Source organism: Perca flavescens, chromosome 9 (assembly GCF_004354835.1).
Source record: "Perca flavescens isolate YP-PL-M2 chromosome 9, PFLA_1.0, whole genome shotgun sequence".
In the NCBI taxonomy this organism is placed as follows: domain Eukaryota; kingdom Metazoa; phylum Chordata; class Actinopteri; order Perciformes; family Percidae; genus Perca; species Perca flavescens.
In genome coordinates this window covers 24,250,375-24,272,251 of record NC_041339.1, presented here as the reverse complement: position 1 = coordinate 24,272,251, position 21,877 = coordinate 24,250,375, and the positions used below count along the sequence as shown (strand labels likewise).

The 21,877-nt window shown below is 39.5% G+C and overlaps 1 protein-coding gene across 3 annotated transcripts in view; it reads left to right on the top strand.

Moving 5' to 3' along the window:
* Window positions 1–21,256, top strand: part of kdm4b (lysine (K)-specific demethylase 4B) — a 62,584-nt gene extending 41,328 nt beyond the window's left edge. For 2 of the 3 annotated variants that reach the window (XM_028587296.1, XM_028587295.1), the window contains exons 10-22: window positions 292–563; window positions 1,505–1,755; window positions 2,157–2,274; window positions 6,350–6,510; window positions 7,066–7,261; window positions 8,092–8,168; window positions 8,534–8,589; window positions 8,985–9,093; window positions 13,871–14,059; window positions 15,241–15,417; window positions 16,031–16,150; window positions 17,775–17,867; window positions 20,167–21,256. In XM_028587296.1, the coding sequence (XP_028443097.1) occupies window positions 292–563; window positions 1,505–1,755; window positions 2,157–2,274; window positions 6,350–6,510; window positions 7,066–7,261; window positions 8,092–8,168; window positions 8,534–8,589; window positions 8,985–9,093; window positions 13,871–14,059; window positions 15,241–15,417; window positions 16,031–16,150; window positions 17,775–17,867; window positions 20,167–20,610 (2,263 nt within the window). In that variant the 3' untranslated portion in view covers window positions 20,611–21,256. The remainder of the gene's footprint in view (window positions 1–291; window positions 564–1,504; window positions 1,756–2,156; window positions 2,275–6,349; window positions 6,511–7,065; window positions 7,262–8,091; window positions 8,169–8,533; window positions 8,590–8,984; window positions 9,094–13,870; window positions 14,060–15,240; window positions 15,418–16,030; window positions 16,151–17,774; window positions 17,868–20,166) is intronic. The other variant, XM_028587298.1, reaches the window with a different exon arrangement.
* The last annotated feature ends 621 nt before the right edge of the window (window positions 21,257–21,877 follow it).

Sequence of the window (21,877 nt, the reverse complement as noted above, 5' to 3'; positions counted from 1 at the left end):
TAATATCAAAAAGTTACGCACTAAAGCTTTAATATGCAATAAATCCAGAAACCAATATATATATATACAAACAAAATAATATGTTTAGCACAAGAAAAGAGGTAGAATGGGTTGAGTGCAGGAACTTAACTAAAGTTTATTAGTTTCTCTATATATTAGCTTATTCTGCTCTCAAATGGATATGTTTTTTAGATTGATTGATTGATTGATTGATTGATTGATTGATTGATTGATTGATTGATTGATTGATTATAATTTGAATAATTTACTGGCCTTTGTGCCCCACCCCAGGGCCATGCAGAAGATGAAGCAGGTGCGTCGTCTAAAGCTGGAGGAGGTGAAGGTGCTGGCACAGGAAGGCATTGAGCTGAATGCTGCCGAGTACCAGCGTCAGGTGGAGGAGAAGGAGGCCCAGCGGAGGCAGGAGAGAGAGGAGCGTCTGGCCAAAGAGGCCATTATGACCCTGGAGGCCATGGAGCGTGAGGAGCGTGAGGCTGCCGAGCGTGAGGAGCGCGAGGCTGCCGAGCGCACTGCTAAAGAAGCGGAGACTCCAGCTGTAGAGGGTGAGAATGAAATGAGCTGTAAGATATTGCAGTTTGTTTGTTTGTGTAAACACACAAGGTTGTATTACAGAGCATGACACTAGATTAATGTGGACATGATCAAAACCAACATAGCTGGTTTATTTTGAATTAGAGGTGTTTCTGCAGATTCTCTTGAACTTTCCGCAGCATAAATATCCATAACTCGATTAAAAAACATTAAAAAAGGAACCCTCTAAATTCAAAACTCATCATCTCCCGGCTCAGTCCCCACCCCAGTATTAATCCCAGTACCTCATGCCGTCTATCACCTTTTCACCCTTCTTGAAATGTTTGATGAGCCATCACTCTGTTAGGAGAATTGTTGTGTTAAAATGTTCATATGCTAGTGGCTGCCAAAACATAATGAAGTATAACCTAAGAGTGACTGTAGTGAAACTGTAAGTATCAGGTAATGATAAAAGCCTGGAGAAGTAAGTATTAGGCTTCTTGCCACGTCTCTATAAGAATTGGACACCTCCACGTATGTCTGTGTAAAAATATCCAATTTGCATATCAACTACATGACAACTGTTGCCAGGTGAAGACTGCAGGCATGGAAAGGAGGAGGAGCAGAGAGCGGCCTTGCTCTCATAGAGGAAAGTGTTACAGGGTGATCGGAAATGCTGTATCCTGTCTTATGATCTTGTTGATAAGCATGCTGTAATAAAGAATGACATTCAAGTATAAAGTGCCACGTAACAAATTTCTCTTCAGTCTCATGTACGTCTTCCCCGGGCGTACATGGAATCTCTTGTTTGCAAGGAATAACATATCCTTTAGAATAAGAGACAAAGACAGATATTGGGTTTGAGTATTTCATTGCTATTCATCCTAACTAGACGCAACAGCTTTTCTGTTTGCCACGACGGCCATCAATACTCTTGTGAATTTTTTTTTCATTTGTCATTTCTCTTTGCCAGCACAAGAACCCGAGGCCAAATCAGAGAACCTGACCGAGGACCCAGAGAAAAAGAAGCATAAAAAGCCAAAGAAAATTTCAAATATCCACAATGCCATCACTGGGTTTGAGGAAGCATTTGAGCAGTTTGCTACATCCAACATCAAGACTTCAAAGAACACCATGGCCAGTCATTCAGAGCTGGGGAACCTTCTTGCTCCGAGACATAGTGACATCCCAGCAGACAACAAGCTGGATGTGAGTGCCACCCAGGTTAGATTGTTCAGCTTTAGGTCGATTGGATTTGTGCTTTGAGTTGTAACAAGTTATTGTGTCCAACAGGGCAGCACACTTTTATTATTCTCAAGCCACAGTTGGTATTTTACTGCACAAATATGTACCGGGCTGGTCTAAAAATAGAGTTGAACTTCTACATTTTAATTGGTTTTCTGGCACAGTTGCAGGCAAAGCAGGTTAATTTTGCACAGCAAAAATCTTATTAAGAATCTGAATATACGTAGGTGTGTTTCATTGATGATTAATGTGATACTGTGCAACAAATTACTGTACATGTAGAAACAATTTGTAAAACTCACAGCTAAACTAATAACACATTTATAAAAGTATTTTAAAAAGACAATATAAAACTATTATAAAATATTGTGCTTTGTCAGGCATACTCCAAGGTGAAGATGCCAACAGAGGTAAAAAAGAGTCGCCGTCACCCCCTCAGCAAGCCACCCATGCGCTCCCCTCTGTCTATCCTCAAGCAAGACCCAACCAGCGACAAAGGTGTGTGGCTTTGTGTCTGTTATTGCACATTTATTTAACCTTAAGTGTATTTTTTGTGTGAATATATTCTTATTTTAAACTCTGTACCATTTGTATGGAAAGTGTTCTGTTAAAGGGGACTCACCGTTCTTTAAAGCTCCATTGTGTAATTTTTTGAGTTGATTCTTTGCAAAAAACCCTTGGTTCTTTCACAAATATGTGCTCATTCATGTGTAATTACTTCCACCAACTAAGTCTTCTCGTACGCGTAGAATCATCTGCCATTCAGAATCCTACAGAATACATACAAGTGACTCGCTCGAATGACCACCGCCATGTTGCGCCTCCATTTTTAAAATACATTTTCCAAAGAGGGACATACCTCCGCCTTTCACGCTTTTAAACTCAGTGGCACCGTGACGAATGCCAGGGAGGGGGAGAAGATAACTGAGTCGCCAAGGAAGTTAAAAAGAGAATTAAAACGACAACGTGACAAGACCAAAGTTAATATTGGAGTGGATTTTCCAAGATGGAAAGAGCTCATAAGGAGCAAGGATTTTAAAAAGGGACGCCGAAGTTGCCTGCTTTCTTCTCAAAAGGTAATTCTGCGTAAATTCAAATATGTGTAAATTCAAAGTTTTATAGTTGCTTGGCTAACATGCATAGCATGGTTGTGCATAACGCTAGAATGACGTCTAGGATACTTTTCCTTGCGTCAATGATGTAAAAGGATTGTCTACCTTGTAACATAAACGTAATCATATGTGTCATGATTTTCCTGGCAGACAACTCACAAATTGGAGTTGTAACACAGACTAGCTACAGCTAGAACAGCTGAATGTAAATGATGGAGATACTAAGAGCTAATTTCGATTTCATTGACATTGTTCATACTGCTCAGAGAAATATATTAAAAACACAAACCTCCGTTGCTTCTCTCCTACCCTGTGAACATTGCCTTACACTATTAATCTCGTACAATATACAGAATGATAGCACTGATACTTTACTACTTTACTTTACTACTGTGTGAGGGTAAAAACTGGAGAAAAAAGAGATAGCAAAGACGACGTAAAGTGAGTAAGCCGAGAACCCCAAGCTTCTTGAGACACAGTGGCTTCATCTGTTTTAAATGTCTGTAAAGTGAAGGGTGTTACAGCGTGGAGACGTGGGGTGTCACGCACACCTTTTTCATTTACTCAAATCGCACAGAGTGACATCACGATTGCAGCCCTAATGAAAATGGTAACATTTAAAGATGATTATTCACACAAATTTACCAAAACGGACCATGTCAGTTGAACCCTGACACTGACCAATATTTATCTAACAGCCTTTTTATTTCCCTCTACCCCCTCATTATTTATTCCACTCATTGTCCTCTCCATCACAGTACATTAAATGAAGAAGACATTGGTGTTTTGATTATCGATTTGGAGAAAGAAAAACAAACGGGACTAAAGCTCTCTGTGGGGATAATGAAATCAGGCCACAAGACCTCTTTTCCCTCCCCTCCCTTCTGTCTGTTTCTTTTCATTTTCTGACTGACACTTATTGATCCAGGGATCATGACTTCCAATTACCTGCTTTCAAAGTCACTTTAAGTCTGCAGCAGGGGACCAGGGCATGTCCTTCAGAAGGGTGGATGGGGAACAAGGAGAAAGACAAGGCTGGTGGAGGGAGAAAAGAGAGAGTTAAATGGCAAGCTTGTGAAGAGTTCTTCCTGCCTTCCATCCAGGTTTGACAAACGGTCTGGATCAGTAGCTTCAGGGGCCTTTACTGCAAAATTGATTCCAGACCCACAACAGCGAGTTGTTGATGCCTGTGGTATTCGTGTTCATCAGCCAATTATATCAGGAGTGGTGTTGTTTTTGTCTGGAACGGAATCTGCTGTTTCCGTCTCTTTACAAGGGCTCCCTTCTTAAAAACATTTTCATGCATTTCCAAAAATGCTTCAATTATACTACTCTGTATACAGGGGTTAAAGTGGGCTTCGCTTAATTGGTAAATTAATCAAATTAGCAGTTTCATACATCAGTGTTTGCCGTTCGTTTGAAATAACGCCAAATATCCATTCCAGTGTTTCCTCTATTAACTCTCAGCACCGCACCGCCGTGAGTCCATGCAAATGGCAACTGTCTGTGGTGAGTTTACATGTCTGTAATAAAAGCAGGACAGTCGCAGACTATCTGGTGAAGTCAGTTGAACAGGTGAAGATCACGTTGTCGGTAGCCTACCGGTTACAAATAGGCTTGTTAGTGATCAACACGTTAACATGCTGCAGATCCGGTGTTTTTAGCTGCGCTTTGGTTAAAACAGATTGGTGATGCTGTTCTGCCCTCATGGACCTTTTTCACAGCAGTCATTTGGACTTGTCATAGTAGGAAAAGCACAGCTGAAATTGATAACCTTAACGATGGCTCAATTCCATCAAGTGTCCCAGTAAGCTATTTCAGTGAGTCAGCATGCACAATACCAAGACCTCTCCTAAGTGGAATGCAGCCATCATTAATGGTTTTGAATACACTTGAGCTTTTCCTACTATGACATGTCAACATGTCTGCCGTGAAAAAGGTGTCAAGTTGGCAAGAAGTGAATGTAGCCCCGGTGTGTTTTATGTGGACTGACTGCGTCGGACGGTTTAAAAATAGCCTTTGCAATGTGGCAACTTCGGAGGCAATTTGGTCTTGTGAGCACTGATTTATTTTGGCATGCAGTTATCACACCAGTTGTAATTTAGTTTAAATGAAAACTCAACTCCTGACAGTCTGGGAAGTAGGAAATAACAAGAGTAACAGGTGAACTAGAAGGGAGTGTTTTTTTTCTTCTTTTTTCACTTCTTTGAGTATACAGATAAACAAACAAACGAACAAGGCACATTAACAAATTCACTTCAAAAATAGAGCTTTCCTCAACCCAAGGCATAGAAACAACTAAACGTAATAAAAATAAATAAAAAATGATAAATGAAATAAAAAGGGCTACATTGAACACACACAGGTGTTTATAGTTAATGTGGCTGATTGGACCTTTTCCAGGACTGTGTGGGTGTGGTTAGACTGAGAGATTGACATCCTCCTGAGTCAACTGTTATGGCGCGTTCATGCCACCTGGGAATAACCGGGACCGCCCCCATGATTACGTAGTTTTTCTGGCTGCCAGCGTTCACATGGTCGGGATGCGTGTTCTTCTTCTTCTGTTATATTGCCGTTTGGCAAAGCAACTTGTTGCATGACTGCCACCAGCTGTTGGCCGTAGCCTAGAGCATCAGTTGGTGAAAACATGGAGGCCACAATAACAAAAGATTTGCTGCTGTTTTCTTATGCGAGCATACAAACAGCACATGGACAGGTGTTTGTCTGTGTTATCTGCAGGACAACGAACGGTAAAGGACACGGATAATGTGTTGCTTTTTTATACATAGGCCTATTTATGAATAATTTGAAACATGTTATGTCTGTGTATGTTTCTTGGCAGAGGCATTTGTCCACAATAAACAGTTTATTGTTATTGAAATATTTTCAGTGAACCAAAGACGCCAACATCAAACAGTTGTCAACAACGCGTCGCCAACTGTGAAACTCTGTTAGCAAAATCTAGCCCGAGTTTCCTACCTCTGATTCCCACAGGAAGTGACGTTAATGGTGACGTTTTCACTGGGAAAAATGTTTTTCTGACGTCCATGAACGCATGGTTAGTGTTGTTGCATCTGTTAGGGCGGGACAAATGACACCTTTGTCATCCTTATTGGTAGAAAGAATTTGTGACCTAATAAGTTCCCATCAAAGCTCCGGCCAACTAAATTTTTATGTAAAAAGCCGTAGTAATAATGAGATTACATTTTATAAATACTATTTGAATAGCACATTTCATACAAGAAATGCAGCACAAAGTACTTTACGATAAGGAAATTGCACAACAGACATAGAAATAAAGATCTTTATATTGCACCAACTCTGCCTAATTTGACACATGCATTTCAAAGAAAAAAGGAAATCATTACCAATAATGGAATTTTTCACTTAATTCAGATTGTGGATGTCTTCTTTTGGAGTAGCACATATTTAGTTTTTTTTGTTTGTTTTTTTACCCACAGAACTGTCCTCCCCCATGCCGCTGCACAGTGACATGAAGAAACAGGAGCACCTGTGGCAGAATCACTCGCCCAACTTCCTAGCAGAAAAGGCCTTCAATGCTGCAGTGGCAGCACTCCAACCACACTGCGCTATCTGTTCACTCTTCTGTCCCTACCCAAAGGTACAGCCACACGCTGCAGCAGAAGCACATATGTGTCCGTGAAGGAGTAATAGTAGTAGCAATGGTAGTAGTAGCACTTCCAAAATCGGTAGTTAGTGGCAGTATTAGTAATGTTAGTCAGTCAGTAATTTGAGTAGCAGCAGTTAAGGTGTAACTGTAGGAACACTGTAAATGTATAGTTAACTTTCAGAACTACAACTTACAACAGTTGCAGGCCATAAAAGCAAAATAAATATTATTTTTAACTAGGCCTGGGCAATATGGAGAAAATCAAATATCACAATATTTTTGACCAAATACCTTGATGTCGATATTGCGACGATATTGTAGGATTGACGATTGACAATTTATTCACAAAATGAGACTTTTGATAAATAATCATCAGAAATTTAATGACAAAGTGTGTAAAGGTAAATAATAGAACAGCTAGAACAGTCTGTTAAGTTCAGAAAATAACATCACTTTACTGTATTGCTGCCTTCAAAACCAAGCTGACCAGTAATCATGGATACAATACACTTAACTGTATTATCCTCTTTCCTCCGGCCTCTCTAGCCACATAAAGACGCTTTTGTTGCGAATGACACCCAGCGTGCTTCCCTTCCCCGTCTGACTCGTCCCCTGGTCCCAGAGATGTGCTTCAGCTTTGGTGCAGGCAACACTGAGCCTCCGCCCACCAACTATCACATTGGAGAGGATGGAACCAGTCCTCTGCTCTGCTGTTCATCTTGCCACATGCAGGTTCATGCCAGTAAGTACGAAACCCTCAATACAGAAAGAACGGATGTTGGCTGTATTTAAGTAGCATAGGGACCAAACATAGTGTCAGACATATATATATATATATATATATATATATATATATATATATATATATATATATATATGTATATATATATATATATATATATATATATATATATATATATATATATGTGTGTGTATATATGTATATATGTGTATGTGTATGTGTGTGTATATATATATATATATATATATATATATATATATATATATATATATATATATATATATATATATATATATATATATATATATATATATATATATATATATATATATATATATACATACACACACACAAACACTAATACACACACACACACACACACACACACACACACACACACACACACACACACACACACACACACTTCCTTTCAAAACCAGCTGCCCTGCAATCCATTTCTTTGTTCCTCATTGTTTTGGCGCAGACTTTCCAACTAAAAATTATTCAGACGTGTCTATGTGTGACATAAACATGCAGGCTTTTTTGCTTTAGAAGCTCAAATTGTAGATAGTGATGAGAAGATTGCCCAAGTTATATAGATGTTGCTAACAAAATCGTTAACGAGCAGGTTTTGTGTCAAGTGCATAGAAATTATAAAAATTGTGAGCATTCAAGGGATATTGAGTTATGGGTAGCGCTTTGCTTCATTTCCCCAGGAGCCCATCCTTACTGAACATTAATACACTTCATCTAGAAGGTGCTTTGGAAACATTAAATGCAAAATGTTATAGGAAAGATATATGAAGCCATTACTCTCTTCTGTCTTAAAGGTTGTTACGGTGTAAAGCCAGACTCCGTCAGCGATTCCTGGATGTGCTCCAGGTGTGCAGCTGGAGCCTGGACAGTGGTGAGTAGCAGCACTTCCTTATGCAAAACAAAAGACTTAGGGTTCCAACACAAGTCTAGAAAAACGGCTTGATCTTCTCCAGGACTACACGTATTAGAATTTGTACAAGGGTCTGAAGAAATAGGTGAAGATGTTTTTCAGGGTTGATGGAAGCCTTTATGCTTTTGTGCATCCTCCATTTCTCTACGTCGAATAAAACTGCTGTTGTAAAGAATAGTTGATTATGTTCCCCATCAGGTTTTACGAAACCAGACCAAGATATTGTCTAGATATGACCAAGCTATCTTGGCTAATATATGACAGCTCTGAGTTTTCTGTTACAATCACTGCCTGAATTTAATCCTCATTTGCTTGCTGTTTTTTAGGAGTGTTGTCTCTGTAACTTGCGGGGAGGAGCTTTGAAGACTACCACAGACAACCGGTTAGTAGCATATGCTTGGGTTTCATTGTGGCTGTATTTTCACGTGTGCAAAATCTGCTAAGAATATCACAAGTAACAAAACCTTTTTGGGGTATATTCCTCAGTAAACATTTAAAAAAAAAAAACATAGTATGACAGAAATATGAAATAATTGAATTGACTTTTCATTTCCTGAGGATTACTGATACAGTCAGAGTATTCTTTAGGCGTAAAAATACTCATACATAGGTTACGATTTAAAATATGAGATATCCACAAAAATTCGATCTAGTTATGCAGATTGCTTTTGGAACATTTAGTGGTGATCAGCCTTGTATGTGTAATACTTTGACATCTGTTGGAACTTTAAAGTCCTGAAGTTTTTATGTTGTCTCTCTCTCTCTCTCTCTAACCAGGTGGGTCCATGTCATCTGTGCAATCGCTGTAGCTGAAGCTCGCTTCGTCAACGCCATTGAGAGGGAGCCGGTGGACGTCAGTGCCGTTCCCGATACACGCAAGAATCTGGTAAGTTCAGGCAGAGACATAGTAAAAGTTTATTCATCTCTCTCTTAGGGCTGCTCGATTATGGAAAAAATAATAATCACGATTATTTTGGTCAATATTGAAATCACGATTATTTAACACGATTACTCGTTAACCTTTGGATATAATGGATAGTGTCCAGGGTATAATCTTATCTCACAGAAAGAGTCTTTGGATCAGAATAAATTCTGTTTTGTGAGTCGGTTCAGCTTTACAGATATCACACATAATTTACACAGCTAATGAACAATTCCAGATACATAACACAATGTGCATCTCACATCACATTTTCACTCACTATGACCGCCACCAGCCTACTGTCATTACTAAACATTGTGCAAAAAATAATGTCGCCCTCAGTGGGCTTATTTACTAAGGAAAAATCCAGCACATAGGCGGTACCTTAGAGTAACGTTACGTGAAACAGGTGATTTAACGTCCCTGCTCATTTTACATATAGTTTAACAACAAAACTAAATGCTGAGGGAACGTTACTATGTTTTTTCATGTTGTTTTTGAGCAGTATGCCTATATGCACCGCCACTAAGCTGGAACAAGTTTTAAACAGTAAGTGAATACAGCGTGTCGGGAGAATACAAAGTTTACTACAGCGGGGAGGCAGTGGCAGAGGGACCGCAGGGTTAGCTAACGTTAGCTGCTCCCAGACAACCGAGTTGGGTTTGCCTCTTTTGCTCACCAAAACACTGCTGTGGCTGCTCTCCTTCTGCCATCTTTAATCGCGCTGAGTTTTTATATTCCAGCGGAGGATATGCACACAACTTGCCTCCCTGACTGTATAGGCTGAGAGAGTTTATGGCTTCGGGAGGGGCGGATGTGCGCGTGCGGATGTGCGCATGCACGTGTTATTCAGAACACAAGACAAAACAAGAGTGTTCTTGCAAAACAGAACATGGCAAAATAATCGTTTTTTCTCGATTTATACTATTTTGGTGATTGTTGGGAGCCGAAATTGAAATCGAAATTCAATTAATTGCACAGCCCTACTCTCTCTCATGGTGAAGTTTGATGTCAGACAGGCAAGGATCGACATTTATACCCAAGCAAGACCATTTACAGACGCAGTCTTCATCCTCTTTCTTTGAAGACCGTTAATAACTTCACTGCAGTTTTTTTTTTTTTTTGTCTTGTCTCAGCGTTATCAAAATCTCTCTTCCTCCCTGGTCTCCTTTTCTCTCTCCTGCGGCCTTTTCCCACATTTAAGCAAATTCCTGTTTTTCCTGCTCACTGCTTTTGTATCTATCACTGACCGTTACCCTCCCCCCTTCCCTGGTGGATGGATAGATTGTGTTTTTGTGAGCTATGGAGGACATGGGGTAACACATATGTGCTGAGGGGAATGGCTGAATAATCAGCCGTCATTTCTCGCTGCACCAAATGAACTGCATCGATCCCGTGGGCAGGAGGCAATTTCCCCTTTGCTGCCGTGTCTTTGAACACAACTCGTCCCCTCCCTTCTTTCTCGCTATTTCCATCCCTTCTTCCCAGTCTCTGCCTTACTCCATTCACGTCATCCCACTTCACAGGCAACGGCAGTGCTTGCTGGTGCATTATCACAAATCTACAAATAATGTCACCTCTCTCCCTCCCCTTCTCTTTGAATAATCTATCAAAGACAAGCTGGGCAACATTTGCATCCGAGTGCTGTCAAAGCAGGTTTTCCCCCGTTTCTTCTTAAAAGGCCATGAGAAGAAGCTCTGCAGTCTAATGATTTGGATGACTGGGCTGATCAAATGTGAACACGCACCCTCGGAAACCAGTTACTATTGCACCGTGTTCAGCAATGTGTTTTCTCTCCATCTTTGAACATTTGTTTTTCAGATATGGAGAGATTTCACACAGCTGCTTTTGTCTTAGTTGTTTCAAAGATTCTCAGCCACATAAACACTGTGCATTCCTCAAAATGTGAAAATAAATATGCATGTTGGTTTCTTTCAAAAATCGTACTCATTATATGAATTGGAGATTAAATGTACCTATTAAAACAGCAACTAAATGCGGTATGAACAAACAAATACATACAGCTTATGTTACTTGGTGCTCGAGTTTTTTTCATGCTGCTCTGGTTACGACACTGGAATTTCTAACTTTGATACAATACCCAGAAAAGTAGCGATATTCAATACCATTTTCGATACCATTGGGATAATATATGGGCTTGCTTGTATCCTTTGCCTTTTCTTGTTCATTTGCCTCAAATGCGAAGTATTTCCAAACAGCACTCCTGCTGTTTTCCTTTGTCAACCAAAGCCAGTCGCGGAAGCTCTGCACTTGCCATCTTTAATGAGCTAACACCGTAACAAGATCCGAAATTATTATATTCAGCTTGAGCTAATGAGACGAGAAGACCGCACTGGGAGTGAGCGAGAGGAGGCAAGGCTATGTGAACACTGCCGCGGTGTGTGTGTGTGTCAACTCACTGTTGGAAAGAAGGAAGAGTATCAATGGTGTTGAAAATGAGTATTGAAATCTTTTAAATAATAAGAATTGAAATGTGTCGAAAAATCTGTTTTTGACAACACTACTCTGGCGTCATGTCACCGCCTGCGTGTGATTTCAGCTGGTGAAAACTATAAACCATACCAGCCAGGGGAATATAACACAGCACAGCTATGTTGAGCTGTCTTTCCTGCACCAGTACAAAAATGAAGTATTGACACTTCAATAAAGAATTTTTATTGATCGGCCATGCGCTGTGCTACAGCTGCTCGCAGTGTGATTTATCAGGAGGAGGAGGATGGAGAAGGAAGGATGAGAGAGAAAGAGTGAGGGATTGGGAAGACAGAGTGTGTGTGATGATAGATAATCACAATAAAACAAGTACACAGAAAGATACCAGTCACATAAGATGCCTCAGCTGTCAAAGCTGGTTGGGGTAATAGGGCGAGTCTGTATGTTGGATCAAAGCAAGTTGTCATGAGTTAAACGTATGTAATTCCACTTTTCTCTTATCAAATTTATTTCTTGGCAGGTTATTTCTTAATTTTTATTAGGATTTTGAAGGAAGATAATGTTTCTGAAACGCCTACCCTGGTGTATTGGGAAGATAACTAACGCCATGTTCCTTCACATGCTGTTATTCTCTTTTCTTTTTCATCTCTCTCTCTCTCTCTTGTTCTCTCCATTTTAACCGAATTGAGGAACAAATGAGGAATGGGGAAGGAAAATTATAAGGACAAAGGAGGTTAGACATGGAGGGTTGAAGGATTCAAAGTTGTTAAAAAGGAAGAATGAAGGTTGTGGGGTTGTGTGTGCAGGATAGCACATGTTAAAGTGTCAGTGGAGAGTAGACAAGGTACTGGCCAAAGGCAAAGATTTGGTTGGCTGGTGGTAATTTCACACCCAGGATGTGGGGATGGAATGAAGGGATTTGAAAAGGAAAGTGCTCCAAGGGGGAATAGCAAATTCCTTGGATGATTGTGCAAGAGAAGAAGTTGAACAAGTGATGCAAGACACCGAAAAGGATGCAGGAAAAAAAAAAAACACTTCATAGTGGCAGTGCAGGCAGCTGTTAACAAGTTTTTCTTTATAAAAGTGTTGGCATTTTCAGTGGAGGCTGAATAAGAATCTAACCACGACACTGTTGACTGCACAAGCTAAAAACATCCATTGAATTTTTAATGAGTAGAAACCTGTTAGAGTACCAGACAGAATCAAAGATGTGAGGGAGGAGAAAATGGCTACACTCGTGATTCCTCAACCATCTGTTTCAGAAGATGCCCAATAATTCATGCAATTTCAGTATTTGCCAGAGTAGAAAAGTGAAATGTTTTTTGTGGATAAATTGTAGGAAGGTCAGTACTAACTTTCTTTTATCGATAATATTCAGCAATACTTAAACATTGGTCAAAAGTTCATTCTGTGCAGACTTTTGACAATTCGTCCCCACTTTCACTTTTCTAAGATCCTCATGGTTCTTATGAATATTTGTATAATAACAGCCTCAGTAGGACTTGTTATTCCTGTTGCGAAAGCCCAAGTCTCGCTTTGCCAGACCATCCACACGCTGCGGAGCGGAGGAGGATCTGGCTAGTCCACACAGCATTCCGGGATGGGAGAAAACTGGCTCTGGTTTATTGCCTTTTTTTTTTTTTTTTTTTTTTAAAACGATCACAATCGTCATGTGCGACGCATGTGTTTCTCATTTGGAATGAACTAGGGCTGTCAAATGAATGCAATAATAATAAATAAAAATATTGAGTTACGCAAATTCCTTTTTAACCCACAATTATTTTTTTTACATGCGATTAATGCACGCACGTTCTTTGAGTTGGGCTTCAAGGTGCTCCATAATTTGGGAAATCAGAAAACGAGTCTATGATCAGAACTTTGTCCATGGTCTGTTATACCTAGCAATGGTCTGTTATACAGAAATAGCAGACCGCAGAAAATCTGGAATTGACCAGTACGTAGTAAGTATTTAACCAAGCCGTATAATAAATTGTGTAAGTATTACCAAGTAATGTTACAGAGTTTTAGAGTTTTCCATATTATGCTTTCAGCATATTTTTTGAGCATGCCATACCTTTGAGGGCATTCTGGAGAATATTCTAGACCGTATTTGTCATTGTTTTGGAATCTGTAGTTGCTTTTAATCAGAGGACCAAAACAACATTCCTGTGATCCTTGAATGTCCATAAAAGAGAATGCAAGAAATAAAAAATAAACTTAGGAGGTCAAGGGGAATTGATCACCAGTCTGAATCTCCAACCAAAGTCTTTATTTTCTGTTTTCATTGTAGAAGTGTGTGTTCTGCCATGGCAAGACTGCCAATCAGAACCGCGGCGCCTGCATCCAGTGCTCATTCGAGAACTGTGCCACTTCCTTCCACGTCACCTGCGCCCAAATCGCCGGAGTAGTCATGACACCAGCCGACTGGCCCTACGTGGTGTCCGTTACCTGCCAAAAGCATAAACGGGTCCATCCAAAGGTTAGTGCAAATCAAAAGAAATAGTGAACTGTTGAAGTGCGTGTTTTTGTACAAGTAAAACCATAAAAGTTCATCATTCAATATTTCAGAAGTGACAAATATAACTTTAAAAAAAGTCAGAATTTGATTGAACTTTTTGCTGTTATTAATCTTGTTACTTTGTTTTAAATGGTCAATGTGTCTTTTTTTGATTCCTTGTAGAAAGGGATTGTTTTTAAAGTGGATACCACTTGGTGTTTTTGATTGTGCTTGCTTAAGAAAACGTTACAATTCATGGAGTCATTTCAGAACCTAAACAACAATGTAGAGAGTCAATGGTTTGACTTGACACACCATTCTTGAACTTTGTGAAAGTAAATACGGATAACAAGTGTCTGACTGTAGAAACCCTTGAGAACACAATTTACTCAGGAACCACAGAAAGGTTCCCTTCACAGAGTACAGAGGAGCGAATAGTCGACAGATTTCTTTACCCCTACCTAAACCTGATTCTATGAAGAGGACCGTGTTTTATAGGTCAATTGTGTTTTGGAACAATCTTCCAGTTGGGGTTCGTGAAATCAAGGGAAAAACTGGTTTTAAAAAAAGACTAAGACTGTATTTGTTTTCAACACCATAATATCGTCTGGATTGGTTGAGCGAGGTTGTATTATGTGCTATGTTGTTTTGCATTATTTTATTATTACTCTAATCAGTACTTTTTGTATTGTAACTTCTTCTTGTTCTTTTATGTGTATTTATATATGATATTTTTGTGAGTAATTGTGATTGTAATTACTCACATACACGTTTTGTATGTATTGTTTGGACCCCAGGAAGACTAGCTGTCGCCTCGGTGTCAGCTAATGGGGATCCTTTTTTAATAAACAAACAAATAAACAGAGTACATAAGTGAATGTATTTTAGAGCCCGTACATGAATATATATTATTTTACATATTAACAATTCTTGTTTTGTGTTAATGCGAGCTTCAGTCTTTCTTCTTATTAAGGTTTTAGTCCTTTGGGTTTTGAACTTATACACGCTGACTTCTAGTGAATGAACCGTAACCTTTCAGTATTTTACTCAATAAAGACCATCTATATGATCGCTGATTGCACTGTGTGCTGGATGAGCAAGCACAAAACCGGTTTGATCCTGTTTTAACCTCAAATGATCTGTCTGGGCTTTTCTCCCTCCAGCCTCGGACAGCACCCAAAGGCCCGCAGCCTCTGAACCTGGGCCAGAGGGTGATTGGTCGCAACAGTGACGGCTGGTACTACCACTGTACCATCATCGGCATGGCAACGCAGACGTTCTACGAGGTCAACTTTGATGATGGCTCATACTGTGACAACCTGTTCCCAGAAAACATATTAGTGAGTGTTCTTACAGCTTAGACACCTACCTGTACAATTCTTTTTTTTTTTTTTTTTTTTTCAAACCAGGAGGAAATATTCCAGCAACTTTTATGTACTTTATAGCTGGAGCGTCTTTGCAAATGGAAATATAATATCATTGAATTCAAATAACCTTTAATGACTCACTGCCACATGTTAACAAACATTACTGTAATAACATTAAATCCTCAAAGGATTAAGTTCATGTATAAAAATATGCAAGAACTATAATAAAGTAATATAATACTGTAAAATAAGACTTTTAAGGCAGTTTGAATTGTGCATAAGTGGAAAGTCTTCAAGCAAACTTTATTGAACAGGGAAAATTCTGTAGTAGATTTTATTTAATGTTCTTAATTTTGTATTTTAAATCTGTCTGTTAGTTGCCGTAGGTCAATTTCTTGTAATTTTCTCTGTAAATCAGGGGTTAATGAGCGTTGTAAAAGACAAGCATTGAGTAAAATGACACAAGCAGATCTCTTTATTGACATGTTCTGCCATTCTTCTCTCCGTCTCCTCTACATACTCTATTCCTCTTCATCTTTTTCCTCTGTCTACATCTTGTTTCTCTTCCTCCGCCCTCCTTCTTCAGAGTCATGACTGCCTGCGTACCGGTCCTCCTGAGGTGGGGGAGTTGATTGTGGTCAGCACGACTGAGGGTCAGGTCGTCAACGCTTCCTTTGTCAGACAGCACACCCACAAGTCCTACCAGGTGAGGAAAAACGCAACTATTGTGTGATCAAAACTCCACAGTCAACTAGAGGTAGAGAATCTGATTTGTGTCTAGAAAGTCAACAGATTTAAAAAATAAATACATTACAGGTTAGATTCGTGCATCGCACAATTGATAGGTGAATGTGTGTTTAAAAAAGTAATAGAAAACAATCCCATTCCTGAGCAGCTGCTGTTCAAAAGTCTTCAAGCAATGTTTGTAATCCACAGCTGCACTGTGTGTAAATGTATGAACCTTTCCAAGTAAAATCGGACTATTGAAAACATTTCTAAATACAGTTTTACTAAGATGCAGTGCAGATAAAACTGTTAAGGGAGTACTCTGTGAGCAATGGCATCAAATACATATTTCATCTGATGCTCTTCTGCAGAGTGACTTGAAGTAATTCTTCGCTTCCCTGTGCTTAGGTTCCCCAGTTCTGGTATTTATCAACAGCTTGGCTTCCCTTCTAGATTATGGCAGAGCATTTTGATACAGTGTGGCATTAAAACATAAAGTGGAGGGATTTAGCATCACTGTTACATGCTGGGGAATTTATTGGGCAAATATGCAGAGTGCTTACAAAGTGGAAAATGCAGAATTGAAAAAGATGATTCTAGGACTGGTGTCAGCGGAGGCCATCTTGAAAGTCACTTACATACATAGATGCAGGAATGGATTAGCAGACGAGGACAAGTGATGTTGTTAATTGAGATGCTGGTTTTGTGAGCACACCTGTGTTTTTCTGACGCATGTAATACATGTACACACGGAACAGGCATATTTTATTGTTTGTGGAGGCTGCATCATAACCTAAATATCAATTGCTGAACAAGCTATTAAACCCTGTCTGGCTCATGCAGTCTGTCTGTATTAAAACATCAGTTAAATACTTTAATGTGGGAAATATTGAACCAGCTCTCCAGAGTGTATTTTGCATTCAGTTTGAAGGTGAGCTCAGAGAGACACATTTGTTTAGTTTCTTGTTCTTGCCTCCCCAGATGGCATATGCACCACAAAGACTTTCTTGTGTCTGTTTTTCCAATGAATTCCTCTTCAGGAAGTAAATCAGTGTCATATCTTTCTCTGCTCCCCTCATGTCCCTGCGTAGCCCGCTGGCTGCAGTACAGAGAGTCCTGTTAGAGACCAGGAGCTCTGTTACAATGAATTAAAAACAAGCCTCCAGCTGGTCACTATGTCAGTGCCACAACCCTGACCTTGTCCTTTCCCCCCTTATTTTTTACTTTTAAAACGCTGCGCTGATGCTCTTGTCCAGTCAGTTAGCAGCTTCAGGGTTCAGTGCCACGGTCAAGGACATTTTGGTGGTTGTTGATGGAACCATTTGTTATGGCTGGGGATCCCATTTGTGACTTTTGGGCTACAAGTTTGTATTTTTGCTCACTAAGCCACCCTGCTGCTCTTTTCTTCAATACCCGAAGTGTCGCCTTCTGCTATGTGAACAATGTAATATCCTGCCTATAGTTGTTATTGGTCACATCAAGTCCGTGTATATGGACATTTTTAATCTTCTTCATGTGTGCCCAGCTGTGCTGTCAACTCTCAGTAGATAAACCAGTTAGAAATATGAGTTTTTTTATCCTGTGTTTTTATTATATCTGCCCAGGTTGAGTTTCTGGACCAAAGTCAGCTGATACTAAAACACTCTGAGATCCATCAGCTTGACCAGGAACTGCCCAAGAGGGTCCGAGCCAGACTGGTGAGTATATTACTGATATCGGCTTTCTATTGTAAGTTTGTCACGATACCAGAATTATAAACTTCGATACAGTACTAGTATTAAAAAACGATACCTCTTTCGATACCACAGCAAAAAGGAAAAAAAAAAAAAAAAAAAAAAAAGTCCCATGCACACAAAATTGGACACTTTCTTTTTTTTTTTTTTATTACCAACCTGCACACGGTGCTGGTACAGAAAAATTCACTGGTGGCTTTGTTGCTGGAGAGAATGCCGTATACAGCTACAGGTTGAGGGCCAGTTGATTTTCTTCCCCGTTTAATCCGTGCAGGTTGAAAATCTGATTGTAGATCTTTGTTTTAATAACTTTTGGTACTTTCGACACTATCGAATGTATAATTAACAGATATCGTATCGTTTTAACAGCTTTTGATAACCTTATTTTAGTGTGCTCACACACCATACATGTTGTTATATTATATAAGAAGAAGACACTTTAGTTCGTCAGATATTTGGCTTGGTTGACAGATTTTATAATCGGTTGCAGAGGCAAATGATAAGAAAGGGCAGCCCAACAATAGCTTGTATTGTTCAGTAAAAGGACATTTAAGTAGTTGCAAATTAAACAATTATTTCAATCCAACTCTCTGCAGCCCACAGAGGATAAAGGCTTGTTTGTGGGCCAATATGTGTAGGTTGTTTTTCTGCTTAAACATATCTGAAAAACTTAAACTGGCAGATATTGTTTTGACAATTTGCACGCATCATCCAACCATGGACTGGCTTGGTACAGCTATCCAGTGAGCTAAACATACTTCCAATAAAGTTTGAAGGCAGCATGCCTTTTGAAGATTTAACTGGAAGCAATTATGCAACTGGCCAAACAGTATTTTAACAAAGAAAAAAATGATAGGGATTACAAAAAGATCAGAAACAATAATTATACAAATCATATTGTAAAAATGAATTGGTAAAGTAACAAGGAGACTAGAATCACAAAAGTATAGAATATCAAATTAGTTGCATTATTTCTCGTGCCAATAAGAAACTAATTCTAAACATATACAAAGTGTATAAGTTACCACAACAGTAGTTACTTAGAATGTTGTATTGTGCAACACATTAGCTTTAGGCCGGTTACACACTGCCTGCGTGGCTTGAGCGTGGCGTTTCTGTTGCGTGTCAGCTGCGTGGATTTTTCTGATTTTACACACCAGAAATGTGTCTGATGCGGCGCTGCTGCTGCTAGCCTTGTCTGGACACATGTATGAATACCATTGATAAAATGAAATACCATGTTAAAAATAAATATATACTGATTTGATTACAGCAAAGACAACGTCGGCAGTATTGACGGCAAAATAGGCTACAGAATATTTTGTTCTATATTGACAGGTGCAATATTAGAAAATCAATTTTTTTAAATTATTATTACATTTTTATCTACATTTATATCAACATGTAATTTATTAATATGTATTTGTGTCTAAATGACATATAAACATCTTTTCCTATTCTATTTTGCCTGGAAACACTTCCAACACGCAAAATAGGCGTCTGTTCTATTTCTAGCAGGCACACGTTTTCGGCACGGCTCAAGCCGCGCCTAAGACGTGCGTGTCACGCAGGCAGTGTATAACCTGTTAACATGGGAGCCGAAATAAAAATGGACACGCCACGCAGGCAGTGTGTAACCGGCCTTAGGCAGCTAGTATAATAAACTGCAGAAAAACTAAATTCCACTAAATTACGAATCAACAATCACAAAACAGCTGCACTAAAAAGTTTATACAGTCAATAATAAAATAAGAAATAATAAAAGATGGCCGTCAGTGTTTGATCACAGATCTGACAAGAGGCAGAATGTAATAATGCCAGTTAAACTGCTATGCCAGTTTACTGCGACAGTAGTGGTTGCTACTAGCAAAATAATGCCCAACTGAAACTGTTGGTGGCAGAATACTATGGCTGGGTCCGAAATCATTCACTCCATATACTGTATAATGGACGCTCAATAGTTTTACTCAATAATTAGCAGTAAAAATCTGCTGTTAAAAGTTTGAAAGGGACGCACAAACTGTAATTTTATAATATATAGAAATGTGGAGCATTGTGGGCACTGCTTTTTAGTTTTGTTGTGGAATTTTTGAGGGCACTATATAGTGGATACATTTTCACACAGTAGAATTTGGACACACAATAAAATGGCGGACAGTAACTGCACTGCACAAAATAAAAAGGGAGTGATTTCGGACACAGTCAGAAACTTCTGATGATCTCCATGTATCCTCAGTCTAATTCTGTACCGGTCTGTTTTCAGGCCATACCTATACCACAGGAGGGGGTTTCATCAGCAGATGAAGCCCAAGCAGCCAAACGCCGCCGCCTGCCGTCTGTCCCAGCCCTGCGCGCTGAAACCCCCATGGAGACAGCCAATAAACCCGCCTACACCCTAACCACAGCCCCAGTAGCAGCACCAGCAGCAGAACATCACAGTATTCATACACTGCCGACCTCACAACCTTTATCCCAGCCCATCACAACCTCACATGATGCCCCCGCCCCAACCAGTGGTATTCAGATGGACGCTGAGACCCCAATGGACACGAGCGTCACCCTCGCTGACGCTCTAACTGAGTCAAGCCTGGCCTCGGACCCCATGCTGACTCTGCAGTCGACCCCTTTTTCAGTCGATGTTTCCTACATGGAGAGCCTCCTCCAATCACATTTTCCTCAGGACAGTAGCCCCAGACCCCTGTATTAAAAAAACGACTCCACTATATTATTACCCGGCCAGTGGAGGCTGAGCCAATAGGAAGTAAGCTAATGGAGGTGGATTCTACGGAGTGCTGTATTATGGACAAAAAAATACATTTCCTCCACCGGCTCTGAGAGCTAAGGGCGGGAGCAGGAATAGATACACAAGCACTCTTTTAATGCATGTTAATTTTCTATTTTTGAGTTAATGTATTTGCAGTGGTGCTTTAGCTTGCTCTGAAGCAGCAGCTAAAGAAGGCATTTTTATTTTTGACATAATTATTATTATTTGTTGTTTTTTAGGCCTTTTGGGTTTTTTTCCATTTTTGGTTAGCTGTTTTGCTTTTCTCCTCCATCTTAATATGAATACACCTTTGGGTGGTATCAACTCCATACCTCGTTGCATTAATTCAATAACAGCACACTTGTTTTCTTTTGTACAGGAAGCTAATTACTATGACTGCCTCTCAGTCCGGTGGACTTCAGTTTTTCTTTTTGAATCAAATAACCAGCAACAAAATATCTATTTTTCAATCCAGCCATTAATGGCTTTGAAACTGTTTTGGAAATTAAGTGTCACATTGTCCATCTGCAGGATATTCTCAGCAAGGTGTTTTATTGTTGGATTGCAAGAGAGAGGGAGGCAGGCAGGCAGGGAGGGAGGGAGGGAGGGAGGTAGGGAGGGGGGGGATGGAGGGAAAAAAAATTTATTGTAGGGGGAACTCAGTATTTAAATGTCTTAGTCAAATATTGAATTATTATTTGTAATAGAAGAAACATGTTGAATGCCAACACTAGTAGATTTGTCTGCAGGATGCTTTGAATGTTTGTGAAGATGTGTCATGGTAGTTAACAGGTGAGACCTTTATGTATTGACATCATTCAAACTGCCATTTGGCAACTCCACTTTTCACAACCATAACTGTCTCAGGGTTCCTACATGTGAAAACTAAATTTCATTTTAACATTCAAGTCTTGACACAGTTAAGGAAGTACAGAACAGCCCGGAAAATATTCCTTAGCCATAATTGGCATACGAATATTTGTTGCTTACATTGCTCCTGTTAAGTTTGTCCACTATAAAGATTGATATCTTTGGTTACTGTCACCTTTCTCTTATTAGCACATGAACTGGCCTTGAAGTAAATTTAAAGGATGAAAGTCTGGAAAATGTCTGTTTTTGAAAAAGGAAACTATGTATATGTAGGAACCCTAAAATCTGGAAATATTTTGGACCATTCTTGGTATAAATTATATGTATGAGTCAATATTGT